A 26663-nucleotide genomic window follows, 5' to 3' on the forward strand; every position below is an offset into this window, starting at 1 on the left:
AGGCGAGACTAGGACGCAGCCCCCCTGGTAGCCGAGATCCCGCGCGAGCGCTGCCTCTCTCGCGTCTGCCCTGGCGCGGCTCATTCATTCGCGCGGGGGCGGGGCTGGCTGGCGTAACGCGGTGTCTCGGGCCGGACGCAGAAATTTGAGCCTGCCGGCTCGCCGTCGTAAAGCCGGCGGCCATCTTGTGTGCGGTTGCGGCAGCGGCGGCTGCGCTTCGCCGGCTCCGGGCCTTTCTCGTCCCGGGGGGTGCTGCCGCGGTTGTGTGGAAGCCATGTCTGCGGAGAGCCCGGAGCCCGCTTCGGCGGAGGAGCAGAAGGTGAGGCGCTGCTGGCCGGGCGTCGCGGGGGCAGAAGGCGAGCCGTTGAGGCGGCAGAGGGAGATTAGGCCGCAGCTGAGCTGAGAAAACTTCAGTCGGGCAGTGGAGCGGGGGAAGACATGGGGCAGCCTGCCCTGCTCGCCCGCCGACCCGAGGGGCTTTATGTGGGCGGGCAGGGACGCTCATGTGAGCGCGGGTTTTCCCCCGGCGGAAGGGCCGGAAAAGGCTCGTGGCGGGTGGGGTAGATACTGTTCTTTCCCATGGGCGGGTGCCCGGTGCTAGCCGTAGCACTCTGCTTCCCCCCCTGGCCCTTCCTCTAGGCAAGTTTCCCCCCCATGGGCCTCGATGGAGAAACTGAGAGAGCGGGCGCTGGACACCACCAGACCACCTCCGTTTTCTTCTGTAGCTCCCGTGGCTGCGTGCGAGGCGCCGCAGCTTTAATCGCATCTCCTGCATCGCGGGAGGGTATTCGTTAATTTATTTCACGTCTGTACCGTCCAATAGCCCAAGCTCTGAGCGTTTCACAAAAAAAGAGAGAAAAAGGCAGCCCGCCTTGTGGAAATAAGGCGGGATCGCCGTCTGCTCGCTCTCGCCAACCACTGTGTCAAGTGAAAGGAGCCTTTGGTGGGCGTGCCCGCTGCCGTGGGCGTACGTGTCTCGTAGAGCTGTATTGTCTGATTGCAGCAAGCTAGGAAAAGCGCGGTGTAAATGTGACATCATCAAGCCCTAATGTATCTCGCCCCCCTCCCCGTCCAATCACGGGCAAAATATTTTGATAACATACTAATTTATTTGTTGGATTTATTAGCCACCCATCTGGCCGGCTACCTGGCCACTCTAGGCAGCGTACAATACTAATAACATGAAATACAAGGAATTTACATAGTCAGCTGAACAAAACGACATAACAGAACACTGCTCTAAAAAAAAACCCTAACCCACCCCAAATGCCTGCCTGAACAGCCAGGTTTTTAAAGCCCAGAGGAAGCTCATCAAAGAGAGGGCATGGTGGAGGTCACTTGGGAGGGGATTCTACAGACTGGGGGCCACTGCAGAAAAGGCCCCCTCCCTAGTCCTCACTAGCTTAGCTCTCCTGGCTGATGAGACAGACAGAAGGCCTGCCAAGGCGGATCTCGTTGAGTGGCATCCCTGGTGTTGTTGGAGGCGCTCCTTAAGATAGATATGTTGAAGATGTGTCCTGTGCTTTCTTGTGATTCAAGGTATCCTCTGCCAACCTGAGAATCAAACTTGCATTTAAATCTTAGCTTTAGTTAGTTGCTTGCATTTAAATAGCTTTCCCTTTCAGATATGAAGGATGTGTTCTGAAGCGGGTCAGACTTTGATAGTCACTACTTGAGTGCCACAAAAAAATAAAATCTAGTTGACCAATTTTAAACTTCAGTTTCTGTGCTCATAAATAGCAGAGAGTGGGTAAAGATGGCAATTCTGTTCATAGGCTTCAGTGTACTTGCTGTGCCAGGATTGGGCTGAAAGTACGTTAAGAACATGAGAGCCATGCTGGATCAGACATGTAGTTCAGTGGTCAACTAGCTACCTGTGGGAAGCCCACAAAGAGGACATGAGAGCAATAGCACCATCCCACTCATGTTCCTCAGCAACAGGTATTTAGAGGCATACTGCCTCCATTGCTGAAGGTAGTATATGCTCATCGTGACTAGTACCCATTGATAGCGTTGCCTTCCATGAATTTTTCTAATCTCTTTTTAGAACCATTGAAGTTGATAGCCATCACTACATCTTGGAATGTGCAACCATGTAACTTAGCTTCTGATGGTTAATTTTTTTGCTATGGATTGGCCTGCAGTGATGGAGTGTTACCATAGGATGTGATGTTGCAGTAGTTGCTATATGTCTAAAGTATATTTTGTAGTTAACTTGCCGTGAGCCTTAGGACTGCTGATTAAGCCCTTTTTTTAGAGATGTGTTTAACATTTTGAGGTGGGCACCTATTTCCTGCATTTTTTTTGTATAGGACTTTTTGATCAAAAACCTTTTCACACATGCAGTTTAAAGATGCTTAAGGATTATTTAATTACTGTATCTAATTAAAAATATATTTTATGCTTTACAGGCCAAAGTTGCAATTCGTTAAATTACTTAAATTCTGCGAGGATTTTGGCCCAATAGATCAATGGGATGTACAGCTACCTGTATTTGAATTGTGTCAATGTTGTATACTTTATGATATTATAACATTTTTATTAGGAGGCCAGTCTCAATGAAGCCTCAGAACTGAAGTGAAAATGTCTGTGTGCAACTTAAACATTTCCATTCTAGCATCAATTTGTTAGCTGAAAGGGTAGTATCTAGATTTATAATTTTATTTTCTGTTTGTATTATGGTATGCTTGGCAATCTGTGTCTGCAGATCTAGGCAGACACCAAGACCAGAAGGTTAATTGAATTCCTGGCAGGTTATAGGGCTATATACATGTTAGTACAGAAACAGCCCTTCCACTATCAGCCAATTAGTGTTCGAATGTAATAGTGGCAAATTGTGGGTTAATTAACCCATGATTTGCCATGTGCATGCTAGGGTTAGGGTATAGGATTAACATAACTACTAATTGTTATGTTAATTAACCTGCAATTTGCCTCCCTTATCTGCCTGAGAACTGTCACTGAGGCTATCTGCAGCTCCTTCTGCCTATTCTCTGTGGAAGAAAGAGGCTAGTGTATAGAATCAACTGTCAGAAATATGCCAGAAAAGATTGCTGTACGCACACATCCACATATCCCTAATATTGTGCCTTTTTTTGGATTGTAGTCCTTGCAAGCTGTTTTGGGTGCCAATCTTGGCTAAAAAGCACATTGATATAATAAGTCTTTGTTCATGGGTTGCTAGATATGCTCCCTGATCTAGGTCCATTGTACCTTTCCCTTTCTAAATTAAAATGTAGCAGCATGTATGTAGAATTATGGGTAGTAGCCCTTGTATCTTTCACTTCCTGCAAACAGTTATTAAGTGTGGAATATGTTAGATACGAAGGCCATTAGGACTTATCATACCTTACTGTTTTTACTGCTGAAAGCCAGTTGAATATTCCAAGATGGGCATCTTGTGGAATCACAAGATAAATCTTAGGAAGGCATAGTTGATGTAGTAGAAATATTAATTCCTTGTGTTTTCAGGAAATGGATGACAAGGTGATTAGTCCTGAGAAAGCTGAAGAAGCGAAGTTGAAAGCCAGATATCCTCATCTGGGACAAAAGCCTGGGGGCTCCGATTTCTTGAGGAAGCGGCTCCAGAAAGGAGTGAGTAAGCTTGAACCATATTGTGCAGCTCATCTGTTTAATCAAGAAAAGCCTTTAAATTTATCTACATGCAGTGATGGTTATTTTGCTTGAATGGCTGTGAGGTTTGCTTTCATACCATGATCTCAATCTTAAGAATATTTTCTGAGCATTAAAGGACTATTGATTTCATTTGAGCTTCGATGAAAGCACACTTAGGATCAAAGGCTTAGTATAGTTCTTAGTGCCTTCTTGAACGAAACTATTCCATTACTGTGTGTTTTAAAGCCAGCTATTCTTCACACTTCACTTGTAAGAGCTGTGAAAATATGCTGCGTAAACAACTTCTCTCTTCCAGAATTTAATGTAACTGGATAGCTTCAAAGATTCATCAAGTCTAAGAAAATGCAGGATTGTAACACTAAACTGATACTAATTTACACTACAAAAGCAGAAATAAGCAATAATATGTATTAGATAATGTCTTAACAGCATGGTGAAGGCCGTCAAAAGTTCTCTGAAATTAGAGGACTATAGAGCTTTTTTAAAGGCCAGCAAGGTATTCTTGTTTTCCATTTGTAGGAACTTTATTTCACAGTCTAGCAACTCCTTAGATTAGGGTGCATCTAACTGTGTAAAACAGCTTGCCACAAGATAACCTTCTGTAAGTAGACGAGAGGGCTATCTTTATATATTTTACATATGAAAGTTAAATTAACTGGCAAGGCCTTGACTAGTCAATCATTTTTTTAATCATCCAAATATTTCCTGGTGCTGGTGTTTCCTGGTAAGCAGGATGAAGAAATGAAGGAATGTTTTAAGACCTCAGTTCAAGTACTGATTCTGTCAAATAACCTAGTTCATCAAGGCAGCACAAGTAGCTTCACTTTCTCATCTCTGTAAACCCTTTAGCATTTGAAAGGCCTTCTGAAAGGTTTCATAATAGCATCTGCAGTATCCAGAGTGCTATGGAAATTGCTTTTACCTCTGCTAGTGCATAACAGCGCTGTCAGGTAGTGTTGTTTAGGGCCCTTTCTAATAATAAATGGGGATTCATGGGTGATGTTCTTCCTAGTTGTTATGAGATTTGGAGAAGTGTTTGTGTGCGTAATCCCCCTTGAATTTCATTAAACTGGCTGTTTTGTGAGGGTCAGTCATGTAGTTGAGCCTATTTTTCTTTCTACGTATTAAAATATATTAAATATTAAAAATAATAGTCTTAGAAAGTCATGCATGTTTTTTACGTATTACATTTTATTACATTTTTATCCCACCATTCTTCTGAGGAGCTCATGTTTGCACACACAGTTCTCCCCTTATCCTTGCAACAAGCCTCTGAGAGGTAGTGACAGCCCTAAGGTCACCCAGTGGCTAACAAGGAATTTGAACCCTGGTCTCCATAGCCCAACAGCTCTGGCTCTCTGAAACAGAAACAAATGAAATAGAAGGGGACATAGATGTGTTATTGTTGTAAGTTGCCTTGAGAGGGCTTCTGCCTTGAAAGGCAGCCAAGAAATATTTTAAGATAAATAAATAATATCATCTGTCTTCATCAGTAAGTGACGACAATAAAAGCCAGTTTTGTAATACCTTACACTCATTTACTAGTAATGAATGATTCCATTTGCTGAAGCATTCCCAGAATCAGGAAGTTGCTAGTGTTAAATTCCTCAATCCATAATCTTGTCTCAATAGTGCTACTTATGGTTTTGTAGGGCTGAAATAGTTCCATTCATCCTCTGTTCTTTCTTATCTTCTAATTACACCCTTGGTTGCAACATTAAAGATGCCCCCAGTTTCATTCATTAAGCTAGACAACATTTGGTGAGAATTTTGGATGTCTGATGATAGCAAAATCAGGTTGCTTAGCCTGTACAAATTTGGACTGGGATTAGCAGGCTACAACTGATGGACTATATAACTGTTCTGTACAAGTATCAGTTTAGGTTTTCTACACCTGTATCACCTTAGTTAAATAAGCTCAGATTGTAGTGCAGTTGGGGAATTCCTGAGGGAAGTAGTCTTTTTAATGTGGTTTTCTGTTTTACTTATTTCACTGAATGTTTTTGCCTTGCAGCAAAAGTACTTTGATTCTGGGGATTACAATATGGCTAAAGCAAAGATGAAGAACAAGCAACTCCCTACTGCAGCTCCCGATAAGACCGAAGTTACAGGTGACCACATTCCCACTCCACAGGACCTTCCACAGCGGAAACCATCTCTTGTTGCTAGCAAGCTGGCTGGCTGACTAGACTGTCAGAACTGCATGAATCTTCTCATTCCCTTAATCTTTCCTTGATAGTTACTTCTAACACTTTTGTTTCCACTAAGTCATTGACTGACCGCTTTGCAGGTAGTGGTAGCGTGTGCTGCTATTGTAAGAGAGTCCTGTTAAGAATTAAGTTGTGTAGTCCTTGGATGAGTTGAGAACAATGCACTGATTTAAAAAAGGACACATTTTGTTAGAGCAATGTAAAGTAAATCTACTTGAAAAATGTACATATTACCTATTTGCTAGTGTAGGGCTGGTTCCAGCAAGTGATATAGCAAATCTGACAATTTTTAATGTTTCTGCTTTCCTTATTTCACCTTAATTACAGCGTAGTATGTTTGTATTGAATACAACCTCTTGTTGTGTTTCTTGTGTTTTGGTTTTGTAAACTAGAGGTTTTAGACTGCAAGTTGCTAGAAGGTAAAGCATGTATTAAAAAAAGATGGGGCTCTGACTTAATTTGTGTATTTGCTCTTGAACTTGAATGGCCTTAAACCTACTTCAGCTTTAACAATAGATTTTTACTTGGGCAATATTTGCTCATTTTGGTGTAATTCTTGTAAACCTTATGCTTATTGACAACTGCCTGTTGAAGCTGGTATTCCTTTGGGTCCTGTAGTGTAGAACACATTTTTTAAGTGAATGAAGTGTGCATGTGCATAGACTGAATTCACGTTTGTGCCATTTCTGTAAATAAGATAGATTTGCACAATTTTTGCAAATATCTGTTAACTTTACATTTAAAAAAAAATGTGCCAACTGGAAGCACAAATTATTCTGTACCTTTGAAAGTCATAATACTCTTGAGTCAAAACTATACCATACTAAAAGTAACAGATGTATGTTGAAGGACCGGAAAGCATCTAAAGTACTAGGGTGGATCAGCTTTGCTAGTACATCCCTTCTGTGTGTGTCAGCAATGGCCTACAGTGTTCAGTCTGAATATATACTGTAGATATAGAACACTTAAGCTAGTATATCTAAGGCAAGGTAGTTCCACTTACTTCAAGGGGACTACATTAATTTAAAAGCAAGTATATCACATCAAGCAACTTGTAGATCACACTGTGTAAGGTATTCCAATGCTGTTATATGTGCTTTTCAGCATACTTTAAAATCTATACATTTTAAAAACTTGTATGAACTGCAGGATGTTTGGAATGTGAAAATATGGGTAAAACTGTGCTGCTATTGAAAGTCTCCGACACATAAAGGATCTTTATTTCAGGAGTAGCTGCGTAAAAAAAAAAATCCACCCCACCCCCCCTTTTGGATTTGGAAGTGTACGTGGTATTGATTAGTTTTTTGTATATAGAGTGTGATTCATGATAAACATGCAAATTCTTTGATGCAGTAAAAAGGAAGTATGCTTTGTCTGTGCATATTATAAATCTCCACAAGGGCCTGTCTTAAATTTTTGGATATAAATGGATATCTAATACCTATGTAAAAACTAGTTGACCTCAAAGATAGCATTTTATCTGTCTTAAAGGGAATTTCAGGTACATGTTGCCTTGACATCCTCACCCTGAGAGAATCAGACTCTAAACTCCTTTTGGTTTAAAGGGAGTGAGGCATGAGAGCAACTTTCCTTTGTTATATTAGGCATTTAATGTATTGGGACTCTTCCAAGAGGAGTCTTTGAAAACATATGATAAAGGCCCTCTAACAAGCACACTTGAGACAAATAGTAAATCATGTTAGTCAGCTCTGACCTATAGAATACAAATCAGAAGGTCTGTTTTTCAAGGGTACTGAGCACCACCATCTCCCACTGACTTCACCCCCTCTCAACTTTTAAAATTCTAACCCTGTTTCTGTAGCAAAAGTGGATATATTATAATGTATGGGTAATAGGTTTAGATATACTGGAAATTTTAAAGTTATTTGTGCAGGGTTATTTTGTTAGCATATAAATTTTTGTCTATGGGTAGTAATTTGGCAAGGCCTATTCTCATTGTAGCTAACTTTGATTTGATCTCCCTGTGGCATCTGGATTTGAGTATATTCATGGAAAGAGACTTAACAGTGATGTTGATACTTTGTTTTTAGAAATTACGTTGAAGAGTAGATAACCCTATAACCATTTGATGCCAGAAGAGCAAGCTTTTACAGAAGTTTGTCCAAGTGAACGTTCACAATTTATTTTTGTATAAATAAGAGCAAAAATTAGGCATGAGACTTGATGGTGGCCTAAAACTATTAGTTCCTAACAGAAAATAACTTGGTGTATTTTCTAATTGCTACTGCCCTACAGATCATACTGGTTTGACATAGTATACATATAGTCATGCAAATCTAAACATTCCATTCCCCCAGTTATAGGTTGCTGTTTTGTATTATTGATGTGACTGTGCAAATTGTTGATGTCCACTAATGAACTGAAGTGTTAAGACTGTAAAGAGAACATAAAGTGGTGATCCATAACAATATATACAACAGTACTAAGCAGTTCAGTCTGTGTTGATGATGATCCTGTGTCTCTGGATAAACCTCAACAACTGAAGATAGCTTGGTCATCTACACTGTTAAGGATTCAAGGAGCTAAATCAACAATCATTTTTTAGAAGATCAAATGGATGGCTAACTTGCAACTTTCAGCTTACTACAACAACAAAAAAGCTGTAGAGCTTGTGTACATACTGTATAATATGCATTTTACCATTTGATAAATGACCTTTTTCAGAGATCTGCACAATACTCTAGCAATCTATTTGACTTTTGCAGTGATTAGTAGTACTTAAGTATGTCTATAATGAAGACAAGATGTAGTAACTCCCAGACTCTTCCTAATAGTTACTTGTGGAGTAATCAAGTGATTCAAAAGTGTTCATTCCCATCCCATCCCACCCATTATTCGTTGTCATAGAAGAGTGTGGGTGCAGAGGCCACAAAAGAACTATTTGGTTTGATATGTTCCTTAATGCATTCCTATGCTCAAGCATTAAATTTCAGTTGCTCCGTACCAACATCCACCTTGTATAGTGCACATAATAAATTCAACTAATTAGTTTTCATTGCTCTGTAGAAGTTTGTCTGGTCTTTTACTGTGTTTCTCCCTATAACTGTATTGAACTTATTCTTTCTGCCTAAAGAATAAGTCGGCATAGGACTTGCTTTGCACTTCTAAAAAAAAGTGTGATGGCCTCTTTTCTAGTGTGTGTACAACTGCGGAACTATAACATACCTTGCTGTAACTACCTTTATATACATCATTACTTATTTTTCTAATAGTATTAAAGCTTATTGTTTGACTTTAATTCCATAATAGGTTTGTTTCTATGCTTAGGAGGTAAAAGTGTCCTTTGTGGGAATTCATCCTGAAATAACCAGCAGACTGGATTCTTCTAACAAACTGTCTGAAGCAGGAACTGGACATGGTCTTCAGTGTTCCAGGACACTCAGCTAGTACACACTTCTGGATTCCACCCAGGCTTTGGTTGCAGAGGCCATCTTTGTAAATGGCCATGAATAACTTCCAGCATTAGTAGTTGGCTGGAAAGAGCATGGGCAGTTATTTTCTTGTGAATGAAGTTAAAAGAAGGGAGTACACAAGAAATTATTGATCATTGGACCTGCAGTTGAATGTGGACATCTGCAAGCTGCAGTTTCAAATCAGAATGGAATAACAGAACTTCATCTGGTATGAGGCAGCTTTTTGTCCATCTGGCCCAGGAGTATCCACTTTGGCTGGCAGTGGGGGCTCTATGCTCTCAAACATAGGTCTTTTCCGTTGCCTGCTACCTGGTACTTTTCACTGGAGATGTGGAGGATAGAACTTGGAATGTTCAACATGTAAACCATCTGTTCTACTGGTGAGCTTTTCCCCTTCCCCAAACTGATGGCTTGTCCATCCGCTTGCTTTAAGACAGCCCTGCACAACTTATATCCCACCAAGCTGGCTGAACGCAGCCCAGTACCTATTGGCTTGTCAGGATCTTGACAATGCAACTTAACTTTGTAAGGCTGTTTAAGTAATTACCAGCTGGGCAACCCCTGCCACTATCTCTGCTCATTAGCTATTCCTGGTGGCTGCTGGTATCTAGATCTGGCAGCCATGTTTTCTTATATTACATAAAATATTATGGAGAAATATGGCAGGCAGGATTTGGTGGATCTCCCAAATAGCAGGCAGCCACTGTAGAGGCTGGTAAACCTTTAAGGAATGCTTAATGGGCCTTGTATAACTCAGGCTGCTAACTGAGCTTATAGAACCTTTTTGATAGTTTCAGAGCTTGGACCAAAATAAGTAGATTTAAATTAAACATTGCTTTATGCAGGGGACAGTGATGCCACATAGTGGCTGTCAACTTTGTGCCAGCATCCAGAAGCACCTGGCTAGTCCAGTTGTGAACTGAATACTAGACTAGGTAGACCTTTAGTCTGATCTCATGAGCAATTATTATTTGTTGGCTAAACAGAAATCTCATGGACACAGCACCTGTTCAGACTTGGCTTAATGGAAAAACCATCTGTTTTAGCATTTATAGTGTAGGAAATAAGCACTGGATAACAATTCTGAGCTTGCTGAATCTATAAATGGAGAGATTTAAACTGCATTTGTACTTAAATATCGCTATACAAACAAGTTTCTATATTGGAATGATTGAGCTGATCACATTTGGAGGCTTTATTGTTAATTTGCTAAAAGGCTTGAGGCACTTAAAATATAGAAGGTAAGCTGCAAGTGCTGTATCATCTCATTTGTTACCTTACATTCTTGAGCACATCTGAAGCTAGATGTGTTTGGTCATTATGAACAACTGTGTACTTAAAAGCAGTAGAATGTAATCTCTGCTAGACTTTTATGTGTCAGAATTGTTCTGCAAAGGTTTATCTACAATCCTTCAGTATCATATACTTCTGTCTTAAAGCAGCCCTGCCTTTAGACTTTAATGTCTTATAAAAACCTAGGGTTCTGAATACTAAACAGGTGAAGCTATATGTACAGATGTAAAAGCTAAACACAGCCATTCTATTCCATGCTGCAGACAAATAGCGCTTTTAGAAATTGACCAGATCTTGCATGTGATTTGACTCCATACCTTTTCCTGGGAAAGATTGGAAAGAAAGTAGGTATTCCCTCAAAAAATAGAATAGTAATACAGTCTCTTCCCTAAACAAACTCCACTCCCACCACACCCCATTCTACAAAAGAAGCATCTTGAATTGAAAAGGGCTGACCACATTTCAGTCTGATTTTATGTACACAGGTAGGAGAGTGTGGTCAAGCATGTCCTGATTAGAGGCCATCTTACTAAGAGGATGAGCAATAAACCCAGTCCTCAAATTGTTTTTTGGGAAGAGGGAACATAGGAACCTGCCTATGCACATATACCATATTGCACGCAATGAAACATCTCTCAAGAAAGAAAGCAATTTGGCACAATCTTATGCATATTTAGATAAAGTCCTACAACTCCCAGCATTCCCCAGCCAGCCATGCTGGGAGTTGTAGGACTTTTTTCTGTGTAAACATACATAGGATCATGCCCTTAATTTCTGATCCTTGGAATGATTTTTTTAAAGGGCAGAATCCTGCTTCCTTAAGGATAAAATCCTATGCATGTGTAGACAAAAAAAAGTACAACTCCCAGCATTCCCCAGCTAGCCATGTTGGCTGGGGAATGCTGGGAGCTGTAGGACTTTTCTTCTGTCTAAACATGCATAGGATTGCACCCTAAGTGGGTAAAAAATACACCAACAGGATTGGCTACAAAGATTGGGTATGGGCAACATACCATGGCTTATCATGGGTTATTTAACCCATGAAGAAGCGAAGCGCCAGGTTGTATATCCAACCCCTGCTCGGGTTGTGTCGTGCAAACCCAGTGAGCATGGGTTATATGATGGTTAAACAAGACCATGGGTTATGTGTGGTGGTTTAACCCTATCCTCCCATAACAATCCCCAAGTGGAGGTTGCATGTTCAAAATGGCAGCTGCACATGCCCTGCATGCACTGCAGCCCTGTGGTGGGCTGTTGTATCGTGCAAATAGCCCCAATATAAAAGCAAACTCCTAAATCTAGATACATAAGTATCTAGAATACAACCTGTTTTTAGTTAATGACAGCCAACAAAATGCATCCAAATACTTTCTACCCCATCTTGAAATGGAAAGTGTTTCAATATTTATTTGTAAGCTGCCTGCCTTGAAAGGATTTATCAGAGGAAGGCAGGGTTAAATAAATAAGTCCCATTTTGTTCACAGTACATAAGTACATTAGTAGAAAAAAGGCCTTGATGGATTAGACCAAAGGTGTAAGTCCTACTAGTTCCTAATCCATTTTATATTTGAAGTGCAAGAAACAAATACAAAGTAGTTTACAAAAATTGAAAATAGACAATAACGTAAAGGAAATGATACAAAATAAAAATAGCAACCAGATTAAAAGCAGAAAATCAGCTACTTGGCAGACTAAAATAAAACTAAAAAATACACTGAGATACAAAGGTCTTCATCAAGCACCTGAAAATTGAGAGAAGGGGTCTTGTGCCGTTTCATAGGGAGGGCACTGTACAATCTCACTACACCCCTAAAAACGCCCTGTCTCAGTACCTGCCTTTCTGACCTCATGTAGGAGCAGACCTTCTCATCTTGAGCTTAACTTGTAATCAGGCTCATGTGAGAGTTGATAATCCCTGAGGTTACCTGGCTCCAAACCAGCCATTCGGGTTAAAGGCTAAAACCAACACTTTAAATTCAACTCATAAAATAAATGGCAACTGATGCAAAAGCTGTAAGTGGAGTATCATGTGTCTAACTTTGGACCTCAGATAGTAATCTGCCCAGCACATATCATATCTACCGAAGTTTTTAAACTGTCTTTAAAGTTAGCCCTATATAGAGAGCATTACAGTAATCCAGGGGTAGGCAACTTGTGGCTTTCCAGATGTTGGACTGCAATTCCCATCAACCCTAGCCAGCACAGCCAATGGTTAGGCATGATGGGAATTGCAGTCCAACATCATCTGGAGGCCCACAATTTGCCCACCCCTGTAGTAATTAACCAGGAAGTGACTAGGCATGGATAACTGAGGTCAGGTGTGCTGGCTCCAGAAAAGGCAGCAGCTGGTGAACCAGCCAGAGATGGTAAAAGGGACTCCTCACTGCTGCCGAATGAATATTCAAGGAATTTGTCAAGTCAAGTTGCACTCCCAGGGCACACACCCGAGCCTTTAAGGGGGAGTGAAATTCCATCTAAAGCAAGCTGAATAACCTCTCCCAGATCACCAGAATTCCTGTAACAGATCTCTGTCTTATCTGGATTAAGTTCTACCATCCACTCCTGAATGGATACCAAATGCCATTTTGTCATCTCTCTTACCTCCTTGAAGCCAGATGTTGGGAACAGGAGATAGAACTGAATGTCATATGCATATGATGCTTCAGCCCAACCCTTTGGATTACTTCACCTATTCGTTTGCTGTAGATGTAGTTGTTTTTAGTTATATGTTGTTTGTGTACATTGTCTGTGTGCTTTCATGTAAATGGCTTATAAACTTTTTATATTGTATTTAGTGTTTTAACTTCTGTAAACTGCCCAGAGAGCTTTGGCTATGGGGCAGTACAGAAATGTAATAAATGCTACTAGTACTACTAATAGATGTTAGAAAGCATAGGAGACAAGACTGAACTCTGTGGGACCCTACAGTTCAGACCGTGGAGTAGAAAAGTAGTTTATCAGAACCACTTTCTGAGACTGACCTTCCAGGAAAGAGCAGAACCACTGGTATACAGTGCCCTGTAACCTCATCCCCTTCAAGCTGCTGAGAAAGATACCATAATCCAGGGGTGGGTAGATTGAGATCTGCTAGTACAGTGGTAGGCAACCCAATGCCCTTCAGGTGTTTTGGACTATAACTCCCATAATTCCCAGCCAATGGCTATGCTGGCTACGGCTGATGGGGATTGGACACCAAAACATCTGGAGGGTACCACATTGCCTACCCTTGTGCTAGTAGGTCTCCAGGTCAGGGATGGGCAACTTATAGCCTACAGCTCTCATCAGCCCTAGCCAGCGTAGTCAGTGGTGATGGATGATGGGAATTGTAGGCCAAATCATCCACAAGTTGCCCACCACTGCTCTAGGTGATTTGCAGCAGATAAGCAAGGGTCTCCAACTCCCACTTGCCTAACTGTAGCAAATTTTAGGTACAAATTAGACTGTTAGAATCCCTGAGCAGAAGTAACTAACATACAGATTTGTATTTTTGTCTGCAGGCCATCCCAGTATGCATCTCATGGGATATAGGAGGTAACTGACTCTGCCTCCTGAGCTACCATTTTGCACCTGGCTCCAGTTGGTGGAACTCTGGCTCCTAGTTTAAAAAACGTAGTCCTCACAAACCTGAGGTCTGCCCTCCCCTGCCATAGTCAATGATATCAAAAGCCACTGAGGGGTCCAAGAGAATTAAAATATTCACATACACACCCCCCTTCTGTCTCTCAGCTGAAGCCATTCAGCAGGGCAATCTAGTCAGTTTCAGTTCCGAAACTGAACTGGAAGCCAAACTGGAATAAATCCAAACAATTGGTTTCATCTAGGGACACCTGAGGTTGAAATGCCACCACATTTGTGAACAAAACAATATTTTTATGCCTGTGTGCTGTAACTGACCGCAGTCCTATGCAGTTACCTGCAAGTAACCTCTGCTTGGTTTTCTGGGGAGTTAGGGTCAATGAAACTATTTGGGTCACCGGTAGGGATGGCAGAGAATTCCGCCACGAATCACGGTGAGGCTGAATGCCAGTGCATTCAGCCCCCCGAACTCTGTGGCGGAACGGCCTGCCACCCCCCCACGGATCCCCCCCGGGATGAGACTCACCTGGGGCGGATCTTCCGGGCAGCGGTGGCGGGTTTTCCACCTGGCTGCCACCGCCGCCATTTGCACTCTTTTAAAAAAAGAAAGAAAAAGAAAGACGTGATAGGCTACGTAAAGATTTATGTAGCCTATCACGACTAGGGTTAAAAAAAAAAAAGCATGATGTGATAGGCTACGTAAATCTTTATGTAGCCTATCATGGCTGGGTGGGTTAAAAAAAAAACCCTGCGTACACAAATGGCGGCGGCTACGGCCGCCGCCATTTGCATACTTTATTTTTGCGCTCTTAATCTACGTAAATATTTATGTAGACTATGACGGCGAAAATAAAGGGGAATGCAAATAGCGTAGCGGGCGCTATTTGCGTCCCTTTTTGATTTGCCGTTTTAGCCTACGTAAATATTTACGTAAGCCAAAACGGCAAATCAAAAAGGGACGCAAACAGCGCCCGCTACGCTATTTGCATTCCCCTTTATTTTCGCCGTCATAGTCTACGTAAATATTTACGTAGACTAAGAGGGCAAAAATAAGGAACGCAAATGGCGGCGGCCGTAGCCGCCACCATTTGCGTACGCGGTTGTTTGTTTTTTTTAACCAGAGCCCTCTGCGGCCGGAAATCCGGCTGCGGACAGCTCTGGCCTGGCTGGGCCAGGCCGGCTGCTCCGCAGAGCTGCCATGGAGCACAGCCGGCCGCGGAGGATTCCGGGGGGGAGGGACGGAGCGACTCCCCCCCCGGCGAGGATTCCGGGGGGAGGGATGGAACGCCTCCCCCCCCATCAACATAATCCGCGAACAGGTAAGTGACTTTTGTACATCCCTAGTCACAGGTGGGCTACAGGTGGTGGAAGACTGAACACGCACCTGACTGAACACAGGCTAGAAACCACATTAGAGTCAACTCTGTGGTAGTGGCAGCAAAGCAATCTAGCTGATCTGTTCTGACTGGTAAGAGGCGTATTGCATTCTGGAAAACGAGGAGTTGACTCAGCTTGTGGTGCAGCATCAGAGATAGGAATAGCTATGGCCAATCTGGTCACATCATAATGAATACCTTTTAGCTTGTTCTGCCTTAAGACATGGACAGGTTGGTTAGTACTTCATAGAATTACAGGGTTGGAAGGGGCCTACAAGACCCTCGAGTCCAACCCCCTGCTCAGTGCAGGAAGCCTGATTCCCAAGCGGTCTCCCATCCAAATACTAATCAGGGCTGACCCTACTTAGCTTCCGAGATCAGGTGCATCCAGCCTCACTCCCACAAGATGGCTCCTACTTGTATGCTTGACCCTTGCCAGAGATTCTTCTGTCTGAGTCTCAGAGGTGGCTTCATGAGGGATGGCATAATTGCAACTTTTTAGGAGGCAGCAGTGAGGCTTCTCTTGAGAAAAGTAAAATTGGATCTGGGTGAGGTTAGTAACCATCACCCTGTATAAAATCTGCTGTATATGTAATATGGCATAAACTGGTGGACTAGAATCGACTTCATACAGAAATAGAATGACAGAAGAGCATAACACTTCATGCATCTCAGGAGGAAGTTGAAATCCATCAGAACACTGGTTATGGGGCAGCATAGAGATACCATAAATAAAATAGTCTACTGCAGAAATGCACTCAGAGCCAGTTAAGGACAACACCATGCATCTGATGATGTAAGTCCACCATAGCATCTCTGCTCAAAATCTCCAGTCCTAGAAGTTATTAGGAAGTGAGTCCCACTGTGTGGGACTTGTTCCCAGTCCTTAGGATTCCACTACACCATAGCAATCCCATGCATGTTTACTCAGAATTAAGTCCCACTGTGTTCAGTGGAACTTAACCCAGGTAAGTGTATCTTTGCAATCCTAGGCACACTTACCTGAAGACAACTTCCATCAGGATCGCCCTTTTTAGTCTGTTACAGCAAATACAGCTAAGAGCCTTGTTGCATCTTAAGGCTGACAAGTTTATTATGGCACAAGGTTTTGTGGACTTCCACAGATGCATGAAGTCTTACGCTCATTTGGCAGGTATATGTACACGAGTGTAGAGAAAGTACATGTAAACAGTGGGGTCAAATGGCAATAAAATGCAAAAACTACAGGCTGTGATATGACTGCACTCTGCATTTCATTGCCAAAACATAAGACACGCTGCGTTGGATTGGACCAACGGCCCAGCTAGTCCAGCAGTCTGTTCCCACAGTAGCCAACTAGGTACCCTAACGGGAAGCCCACAAACAGGACACGAGTGCAATAGCACCTTCCCACTGGTATTCCCCAACAAGTGATATCCAGAGGCATATTGCGTCTGATACTGGAGGTAGCACAGAGCTATCAATAGTCGTCCCCGAGAGCCGTCTCCACGGATTTGGCTGACCCGCTTTTAAGGCCTCCCAAACCGGTGGCCGTCACGACATCTTGCGATAGCGAGTCCCACAGTCTAAGCGTGGGCTTGCGCGGCGGCATACTTCCTGCCACGACTTGACCCCATCGTTTACTTACTTGCCGAGTAAGTAAACCCGGCAGCGGGGCTTACTGCCGAGTGGGCACGCACGGGGCTTGCACGGCAACTCCGTTAAAAGGCGCTGCCGGCACCGCCGGGACTGCTCGTGGGCGGGTTCCGCCCCAAAGGGCTGCCCGCTCCCTGGCCTCGAGCCTCCCTCCGCGTCCCCCCGCTCGCTGCCCGACATTTCGCGCCCGCAGCCGGCGGGAGGCAGAGCGCGCCCGGGAGTCGCCGCCGCCGCCGCCCTCCGCATCCCGCCGCTGGCTGGTACCCACAATGCATGAAGGGCGGCCGCCGCAGAAGAGGGAGGAGGAGAAAGAGCAGCGGGGGGCGGCTGCCAGGCGGCATCCTCCCCATCCTTCCGCCGCGCGCGTCCCAGGCAGCGACATGGCGAGCCCAGCCCGGCGGCCGCCGCCTGAGGAGACTCGCTAGCGAGCGGCCGCGTCGCCTCGCCTCGCCTCGCCTCGCCTCGCCTCGCCTCGCCTCGCCTCGCCTCGCCTCGCCGCCTTCCTCGGCCTCTCCGCCGCGCCTCGCCGCGCCTCGCCTCGCCTCGCCCCGCCCCTGCTCCGCGCCTCGCCCCTCCTGCCCCAAGGCGGGAGCCTCCAGCGCGCGGGCGGGCGGGCGAGCCGGCCGGCTTGCTCCATCCGGCGCGGCAACAGCACCGCCATGGCCGCGTCCGAGCTGTTCACGAAGGTGAGCTGAGGGGGAAGAGCGCGCTGGGCGGGCGCGAGCGCGCGAGCGAGGCCTAACCTGCGGCGGGAAGGAAGAGCAAAAGAGGCCGAAGCCGGGTGGCGGCGGCGGGGGGGAGACGGACGACGGAGACGGCCGTTGGAGGGAGCCTGGCAGCGCCGCGGCGGGGGAGGGGTTGTCGCTAAGGGGCCGGCTCGCGCCTTGAGGGGGAATTGGGCGAGCCTCCCCCGCCCCGCGCCGGTGGTGCCAGTGTGAGGCAACTGAGGTGCGGGGAAGGAGCGAGGGGAGAGTCGTTCTGCTGAGCCGCCTCTCTTCGTCTGCCGGTCCCACACGCGGGTCGCTTTTTGTTTTGTTTTTTTTAATGGGGTGGCGAGCAGAGGAGGAAATGGAGGGTGCTTTGGGAATGAGGGCTCGTCTCTTGCGGAAGCCCCTTCCCCGACTCCTCGCAGACGGTATTCGGGGGATGGCCGAGCTGGGTCGCTTGTCATCTTCCTGAAAGGGCCGCCTTGGCTGAGCAGCATCTTTCCGCCCGCATCCCTCCCTCCCTCCCTCCCTCCCTTCTTGTGTGTGTGACCTGAAAGTGAAAATAGGAAGAGAAGAAAGGGCTATATGGCTCTCATCTCTCTTGGAACAGCTCGCTCAAATACCGCCTGGTTTTCATGCTCTCTTCCTCATCTGTTTCTCGCTGGCGCTTAAAAAAAAAAAAAAAAAATCAGTCCTGTGAGACCAAGAAAGAGTCATCCTGTGACATCTGAAAGGCTAGCAGCATTTATTATAGCAGAAGCTCCGGGGGTGGACTAGAGTCCACTTCTTCTGGTACATGAAGCGTTATCCTTCTGACACTTGTCCGTGTTCGTGATAATCCCTGCTGCGAGATAGTTTGAACCATTGTCTTTTTATATATTCTGCTAGAGAAGCATGAGTCATGTATTCTGCTAGAGAAGCGTGATAATGTTTCGTTATCATCAGTTGCCTTTTATTCTGCATGGTAATAGAAGAGCTTCAATTTAGAAGGAATACAGATTGCTGGACTTGCTGGTGGCTTTTATTGTTCATTTTTCCCAAGGATGCACAGCTGGTGGTGGACAGCTAGGCTGTGCTGAGGGAGTGAAGAGTAAGAGATGCAAGCAACTTGCACTTAGCAATCAGAGGCACCTCTTTTGGAGGCTTTTGGCACATCAAGCAATGATGTGTTGGTACAGCTGATAAAAGATCATCATCTGAGCATACAGCATCATATTTCTCAAGCTAGACTTTAACTCTGGCTGGCTGCAGCTATAGGCACAGAATATGTAGCCACATGTTAATGGTTGCAGTTTTGAATTAAGATTTTTTAAATAAAATGGCTGCAAGCAGGGAAATCATTGGAGAGACACCTGCACCCTATGGGTTCTCTTTTAATTGCAGCTCTTCCTGTTGTTCCATACACGTTGATAGCATAATTGTGCTCAGTGGAATGAGAGAAGAAGGGCTTTGTAGATGCATCAGATGTCCCTGGTGATTACATATGAGGTGCCATGATATGTAAATGGTTAACTTTACAACTCGTAGAATATGGTGTATTGGCACAGTGTTTTCTAGCTCAGGGTTTTGTGAGCATGCCTGGAGAATGCTTCCCAAATTTAGCTTTGCTAATATATTTGTTTTCCTGGTGTTCTGTGAAACTTGAATGGGATTGGAGATTGAGGAATGCCAAATTCACATATTCACTTACTGTACATTTGAGTCCCGTTCTATTGCGTTTTATATTTTGTTTTTGAAAAAGCCTGAATTTTAAGCTGTTCCTCCTGGCAGGATGTTACTGATTCTGTTAGTATAGTCTGCTTCACCTTCTGTTCCAAGAACAAAGACACCCTAGCTAGGTAGGTAATTATCAGCCCAGTCATGAAATACTGTATCTTTCAGTTTTGCAGTGTGAACACACACATGCAGTGAAGAATCTCTGGATCCTGCTGTTAAAAATGAAAGAACACCCTAAATTGTGCTATAGAACAGATATCATCTAATGAGTATTCTTCAGCCTCTTCTAGAATTCAGTTTGTGTTTATAAAGCTTGTTACAATACTGGAACCAAACTTTTTATATGTTTGCAAATAGATAGTTTCCGTTTTTTAGCTCTGACTAAGGATCCTTGTGATACTCTTACTTACTTACTTACTTACTTATTTGCTAAGGCTGCAATCCTATACTCACATACCTGAGACTGAGAGTAAGTACCACTGAACTCAGTGGAGCTTACTTCTGAGTAGACATGTATAGGATAGTACTGTGAGTGTATTACTGAGCTAGCTATTATTTTCTTACTGATTTTGGACATTTATTTTTGATGGGAGAAATCTTACCACTCATGCAACATTGGGAAGAGTTGAGGTGGAGAGGAATGATAGTCCAAGATAAGTGGGGACTGGGATGTAGGCCTCATTGTGAGGCTCAATAGGTATCTCAGGAAGTTCAAGCCTTTTAATTTTTTTTTAAATACAGCCTTTGGAAAGGGTTTCCTTTCTTTCAGTCAGAACAAGGCCATGAACCATTGTTGACCTTATTCTTTAGTGCTTGGCCAGACAACTAAATTCTCTGTCGATCCAGAGACTGGGATTTAATAATTATTTTGTTACTGGTTATGCACACTAATAATTTGGCGGAAGGAGCAGATGCCAGATTAAGGCTGCAATCCTATGCACACTTCTCCGGCACAACCCCATTGAACACAGTTGGATCTACTTCCAAGTAAACACACATAGATTGTGGTGTAATTTTACAAGTTAGCATTATCAGCCACAGTCTTAATAGAAATTGGGAAGCTTCATTATCTCATGGAATTACCCTGAACAATGAAGAAATTTGCCACTTGGAGGCATTGGCTCTCTATGGCAAACTGTGTTCTAGATTGTGGTGGCTGATCTATTTGGCGATGGACAGTCTGGCGTTGTTTTAAAGGGTAAGGCAAGCAGTTCAATCCTAGTCTTGTCTACTCAGAAGTCAGTCCCATTTAGTTCAGTGGGATTTACTCCTAGGTAAGTGGGATTGCAGCCTGGTTGGCCTTTTGGTCTTACCCTTGTTACTGGATGGCTATGTGGAGTTACAGTTCAGAAGTGGATTTGTGTAGTATCATTCAAAGTTTAATATCCAGATCAAAAACCTATTGCCTCTGACCCAAAGCTGCGTGGGCATTTGAATGTGTGCACAGAGCCCCTGATGGGTATGGGTTTCCTGATTCACTGTCACGGAGAAGATGGCTCTATGTGCACAATGGATAGACCTATACAGAACTGTCCCCAACATAGCAGTGAACAGGGAAGCCTTTACACATATGGAGGCTGCTCTACCTACAAGAAACTCTAAATGATTGGAAGACTCGGAGGGAGCAATCCTACCAGGATAGGTGGCCGCCTCTGAACTTGGAGGCGACCACCTAGCCAGTGCAGGGCAGGAGAAGCGTGGAGGGGATTGCGCTTCAGCCGCCCTGCATTTGAGGCTAGAGAGCCAATTTCGGCTGTCTAGCCGTGGGAAGTCGGAGCGTGGGGAGCAGTGGCTGGACGACACATTGGATGTGTTGTACCGGATTTCTGGCTTCCCCCCCTGACATGCCCCCAGGAACGCCCCGTTTTGGCCACTCCATGCTCCTCTTCTGAGGTCAGTTCTCAGGGAGCAAACCTCAGAGCCTGGGAACCGACCTATCCTATGGCTGTCTAGCCGCTGACTAGCCGCCATAGGATTGCACCCTAAATGACTAAAAATGACCTATCTGTTTCAATAGAAATTCCATGTGATGTGTCTAGAGTTTGGGGTGGGATTTGTGAAATGGAAAGTGTCAGTTATAGGCAGAGTGTTGCAGTGGATGACTTTGGGGAAAGTGGTCATTATGTTGGAAATCACTTCTTTGAGATAGACTAAGATATCTTGCAGAAGAAGCAAGAGTTGTAAGTATTATCAGTTCTTTAATTTCTTCTTAAGAAGAAAGCTTACATATTGGGACGAGATGCAGAGAAGGCTGACTAGGAAGGGTATGTTAATTCTATATGTCCTTGTAACTCTAAAAATTATAAATGGAACTATATGCTGTTTAACTCCTTCAGATATAAGGAATTAAATATTTTTATTCTGTCTTATTTGTAATAAAGCTTGCTGTACTACAAAAGAGATTGTTTTTACATGGCTGCTGTTTTCCATGGCTGAAAAGAAACAACCTGCTTGCTGGTTTTTTTTTAAAGGGTTGGTAAATTAAGAGTTTTTAGATACAGTTTCTATTTAGATTTTGTACTGCCAAGAATACAGGGTTGAGTAACTATTATGTAAGTCAATTTTCTCTTCACCTTAAAGCACAAATGGCCTTGGAGTCTACATGTTAAGATTCCTTTCCCTTTTGTTTGAAATACATGGAGAAATTTTAGTAATCCAGGTTCATCTCAAAATTGCCTTTGCCCCATGAATGTATATTGTGAACTAGATAGCATTTTGTCTTCCTAAGTCCAAGTAATACAGTAGAATGTGAGGAAATACAATTTTCTTGTTCTTGTTCTTGTTCCCTGAGATTGTTCTTTTAAGGTGGTCTTAAATTGTTTTGTGATTGGTATATGATAATTAGATCATATATCCTTACTACATATAACCTAGGTACTGGGAACTGATGGACTAATGCAGACTAGCCCCTTAAAGTCAGAGGGGTTGGATCAAGGCTTAGTCATACTTAAAGTAGAACCACTGAAATCAGTTAAGTCTCATGGCTAACTTAAGCCGCATTGATTTCAGTGGATCAACTCTTAAGTATGACACAAGTCTGGATCCAACCCATTATGGTCTCTCCATTGCCCTGTGGCCTACAGACAAGCTTTCTTGCTTGGAAACCCCCACCTGCATGGGGGTTCATAAATGGCTCACCAGGGGCATATTATATACCTATGACTGATTATTTTGTAAGAAGTCTGCCTGTGTCCTTTTAATAGTATAGCATCATTTAAAGAACTTTGCTGGCTAAGTTGAAAAGGCCCTCATGTTGCTCCTGTAAATAATCTATGCCGGTTTAAATGCACTTAACTCTGTGTTAGAATGTGGTAATTGAATTTATTTTTTATATCCCTCTGAAAGGTGATGCTGTTGTGGTGATGAAGCATTATGATATGCATGGTGACAAGTAGCTTGTTTTACACAGAACTTGCTAACTGCACATTCTCTTAAAAAAAAATAAATCCCAAGTCCAAGTTAAAAGTTATATATTACACTTTCTGTATTTACAATACATGGGTATTTAAACAAGATTGATAAGTATTATGCAATATGCCAAGCCATTGGCTTTATTGCCATTTTCTTCAAAGTGGTCTTTTTAAAGTATAGCATTACATTTGCCTGAAGCACTTTCTCTATTACTGTTAGGTGAAATGTTTTTCACTGGTTGATAGGTTTATGTCCTGCCAAACTAATGGCTCATTCCCTAGATTGCTTGCACCAGCAAATAAATGCTTAAGGTAGGACATATTAATCACTGTATCAGGAAAATATTGCAAAACCTATGTTATGCTAGCATTGGAAATGAGTAGGACTAAGGTATATTTCCAATCTACTGAAGCAAAGTAGAATTATTCCTCCATCCAATATCATACTCTGTTAATCCAATTACTCAAATACAAAACAAACCTTCAAAATCTTGATATATATTGGTTTCTAAAATTGGAAATATTTTTAATCCACTTTTTGCCACTTGGTTTTTCTGTCTTTCCCTTCTGCATAACACTTGATGGCGAGAAATACCTCACCTTTTTCATGTTCAGTCATATGACAGCAGGAACTATAGCCCAGATAGAAATAGCTTGCTTTGAAAAACCTTCCATAAAATTGCAACAGCATAGTAAAACAGAAACAGGCCTGGCTGTTAGCAATTAAACAAAGGCATTGTGTGAACGGCACTTAGCAGACAGAAATGAGAAATAATTGAGAAAGGTTTACCGATCAGCTTTGTAGGCAGACAACAAGTTTGAAGCTGCACTTTCTTTTCAAAGCTTGTCTTGTGAGTGAAAAAAACTCAACAGCTAAATTTTGGTATATAGTGCTTCATCTGAATACCGGGTTTCTTCTGAGGAGGAAATGATATCACCATGGGCAGGGCTGTCTGCAGTCTGGGAGGGAGAATTCTGGTTGTGAAAGCTTGTTCTTGCTCCAAAAGTTGTTCATGGTGGTTGTGCAGTAAATAACAACCCTGAAACTCTGTTGGAATTTTTGCTCCATTTTTTAAAGAAATTACTCAATTGAGCTGCCCTGCACAGAGCAAGAAAAACAGAAGAACCCCCAAACACTTCTTGGAACACTCTCATATTTGTGTGTTTGCACATGCATATTAAAATGCCAGTTTCATAACACTGAAGAGACTTAAAGAGACTCTAGTCAGAGCAAATGCCCAGCCAGGCCAGTTCAAATGCTGTTAAGTGACTCATGCGAACATCTCCAGGCAATTCTTTTTTTAATACAAACAGAGCCTCCCTAGGGAGTTACTTTGAGTAGGGAAGGTGTGAACTTACCTTTGGCTCCCTCCAGTATGTGTCTTGCTTGGTAGGTGTTCAGTGAAATACAGTAGCCTGTGTGTTCCTTATACTTTGTGTAACTGCCAGGAATCAATAGGGCAACTCTGTTGGCCATGTATACGCACAGTGTGGGATGGAATATGAAAGTGTGTGTGTTCTTACATGACAGTGTGTGTGCTTTTTGTACATGGAGACTATAGCCATATAGGAAAACCATCGTAAGTGAAACAGCCTATATTGAATCTTGGTATTGTAGCATTTGCTAGGTATCTGGCAGCATCTAATGATGTTTCTTTAATACATTCTTAATAATGAGCACTAGTGTTTGGCTCTTAAATGCCTTTGACAATAAAGCAAAGCCAATTTACTTTGGGGTGTGGTAGATGATCCGTAGATAAGTGCTGAATAGGTTCAGATCTGGGAACCACTAACCACTCCCTGGATTCTGCTCTTTGGTGATGTGACACATTATATGAATCAGCACTTTGTGAGATGGTTCAGCAGAGTAGTTTAAAGGGGACTGGAAATGGAAAATACCAGAGTACTCCTGCTTTCTTCCTAAGTAAGGATAGACTTATACATATCTTTATGATGCAGAGGTCTGTGGGGGTTTTTCTGTTAGTTTTATGGATTCCTGCCTTTAACAGACTTAGTATTTGGCAACTGGAAAAACTGAAGACTCACAAAAGGCAGGTAGTTGTTTGGGGTTATGTTGTGTAAAGGTCTTAAGCTTTAAGCAGGTGAGAGGTGTTGCAGTCAAAGGAATATGTAAATCTAGGGCTGTCGCTCAATTAACTAAATCTTAGTCAGATATTAATGTGAGTTTTAGTTGGTTGATGAATTAATTAAATCTATATATAAGAAAACCCCATTCTAAAGAAGAAGCATGCTACTTTTGTTTTAAGATGTATGCATGTGCTGTAGCAGGCATCATCTTAAAAGAGGCTTCCCCCTTCTCCGTCATAAAGGACGGAATGGTTGCAATTGCATATAACACTAAATCATGGTAACACTAAACCAGGATGAGCTGCAACATGCCTCAGCCTCACACTCTCCCCCTTCCTCCTCTGGTGCAGCTGTGAGGAGGAGTTTTTAAGTTCATGCTTCCATTTTCCACTAACTAGAGTTTGTCATATTTGTCTGGGTTCAGATATTATCTGTGGTTAGTGTTAGCTATGGTTATACGAAAGAATTCAACTTCAAACTGTCCTTTGATAGACAAGATTAACCATAGTCTAGCATTCAGGTGACATGCTAGACGTTGGTTAATAATCTACAACTGAAGTGGAAATGTATAATTTTCTTGCAGAAGAGGAGAGCGGGGAGTGTGTGAGCCCAAGACTCACTGTGCCTCATCCTTGTAATGCTAAACTATGGTTTGGCATTTTATGTAAACCAGGCCAATGCCTCTTCTAAGATGGCATGCCATCTGCCGTTGTTATGAATAACAAAAGTAAAAATCTGATGACTGATGAAACAAAAAGTTTCCCCCAATCAGTTGGTCAGCAGATTTTTAATTAAAAAAACCAACCACCGATTAGGGCACACTCCTATGCATATTTAGAAGAAAAAAGTCCTACAACTCTCAGCATCCCCCAGCTAGCCATGCTGGCTGAGGAAAGCTGGGAGATGTGGGACTTTTTTCTGTCTAAACATGCATAGGATTGCACTCTTAATCAACTAAAGTTTTGGAAGTTGCTGAGAATCTCCCAGGAGATCTTTGCATGGATTGAAAAAGCAATTTATATTCAGTTGCCTTAAGAAGAAGTGATGGGTTTCATCATCTCTGCAAGGAGAATTTTGGGAGCTCTTCAGTCCTTATTCTTGCCAGCTGTAACAAGCATGGTTTCCCTTTAGGAACAACATAACAGTGCTGAGGCAAGAAATGCCATTCCTGCAAGAAAAAAAATGTATCCTACCCCTGGTGCTTCTTTACAGTCTTCCATCTCTTTTTAGCTGGTAGGGTGAAAGGCAGTGTAGGAATATACCAGGTCAGCCTATTTGCCCATCTAGCCTACTGTGTACTTTACTGGCCCTGGCTCTGCAAATTCTCTGCCACTGAGCTGGTGTACCTCCAGAATGGAATTTAGTGCACACACAATTGGTGACTTGTACAGCTTTGCAGTTGGGGCGGGCTAAAACTTCATGCACCATTGATCTGGGGATTGTGAGTCCTCTGTCATCATTTGTTCTCAAGTCTCTAAAACTGAAGGTATTTTGAAGGGAAAAAAACTTGGATTCCAGTAAAATCTGACAAATTGGTTTGGAGAAGCTGTTCAGGGAGCTCAGACATCATCTCTATCTTGTG

At 43.1% G+C, this 26663-nt stretch overlaps 2 protein-coding genes across 2 annotated transcripts in view; both read left to right on the top strand.

Moving 5' to 3' along the window:
• The first annotated feature begins 178 nt into the window (after positions 1 to 178).
• Positions 179 to 8862, top strand: ARPP19 (cAMP regulated phosphoprotein 19). Its single transcript, XM_084817071.1, has 3 exons — positions 179 to 319; positions 3472 to 3594; positions 5651 to 8862. Exons 1-3 carry the CDS (start codon positions 275 to 277, stop codon positions 5819 to 5821), a joined length of 339 nt encoding a protein of 112 aa, XP_084673197.1. The 5' UTR covers positions 179 to 274; the 3' UTR covers positions 5822 to 8862.
• An 8589-nt stretch (positions 8863 to 17451) lies between these two features.
• Positions 17452 to 26663, top strand: part of MYO5A (myosin VA) — a 128194-nt gene continuing 118982 nt past the window's right edge. Inside the window, exon 1 of the mRNA XM_084817072.1 lies at positions 17452 to 17846. Coding sequence (XP_084673198.1) covers positions 17820 to 17846 — 27 coding nt within the window. The 5' untranslated portion in view covers positions 17452 to 17819. The remainder of the gene's footprint in view (positions 17847 to 26663) is intronic.

The sequence above is a fragment of the Heloderma suspectum genome, chromosome 11 (genome assembly GCF_057233095.1).
Source record: "Heloderma suspectum isolate Gila_16-S chromosome 11, 16-S_ref, whole genome shotgun sequence".
Taxonomy (NCBI): Eukaryota; Metazoa; Chordata; class Lepidosauria; order Squamata; family Helodermatidae; genus Heloderma; species Heloderma suspectum.

Coding starts and splice junctions, on each gene's coding strand:
- ARPP19 (XM_084817071.1), top strand. CDS start 275: ATGTCTGCGGAGAGCCCGGAGCCCGCTTCGGCGGAGGAGCAGAAG. Junction 320..3,471: donor CTTCGGCGGAGGAGCAGAAG/GTGAGGCGCTGC, acceptor TTGTGTTTTCAG/GAAATGGATGACAAGGTGAT. Junction 3,595..5,650: donor GGAAGCGGCTCCAGAAAGGA/GTGAGTAAGCTT, acceptor TTTGCCTTGCAG/CAAAAGTACTTTGATTCTGG.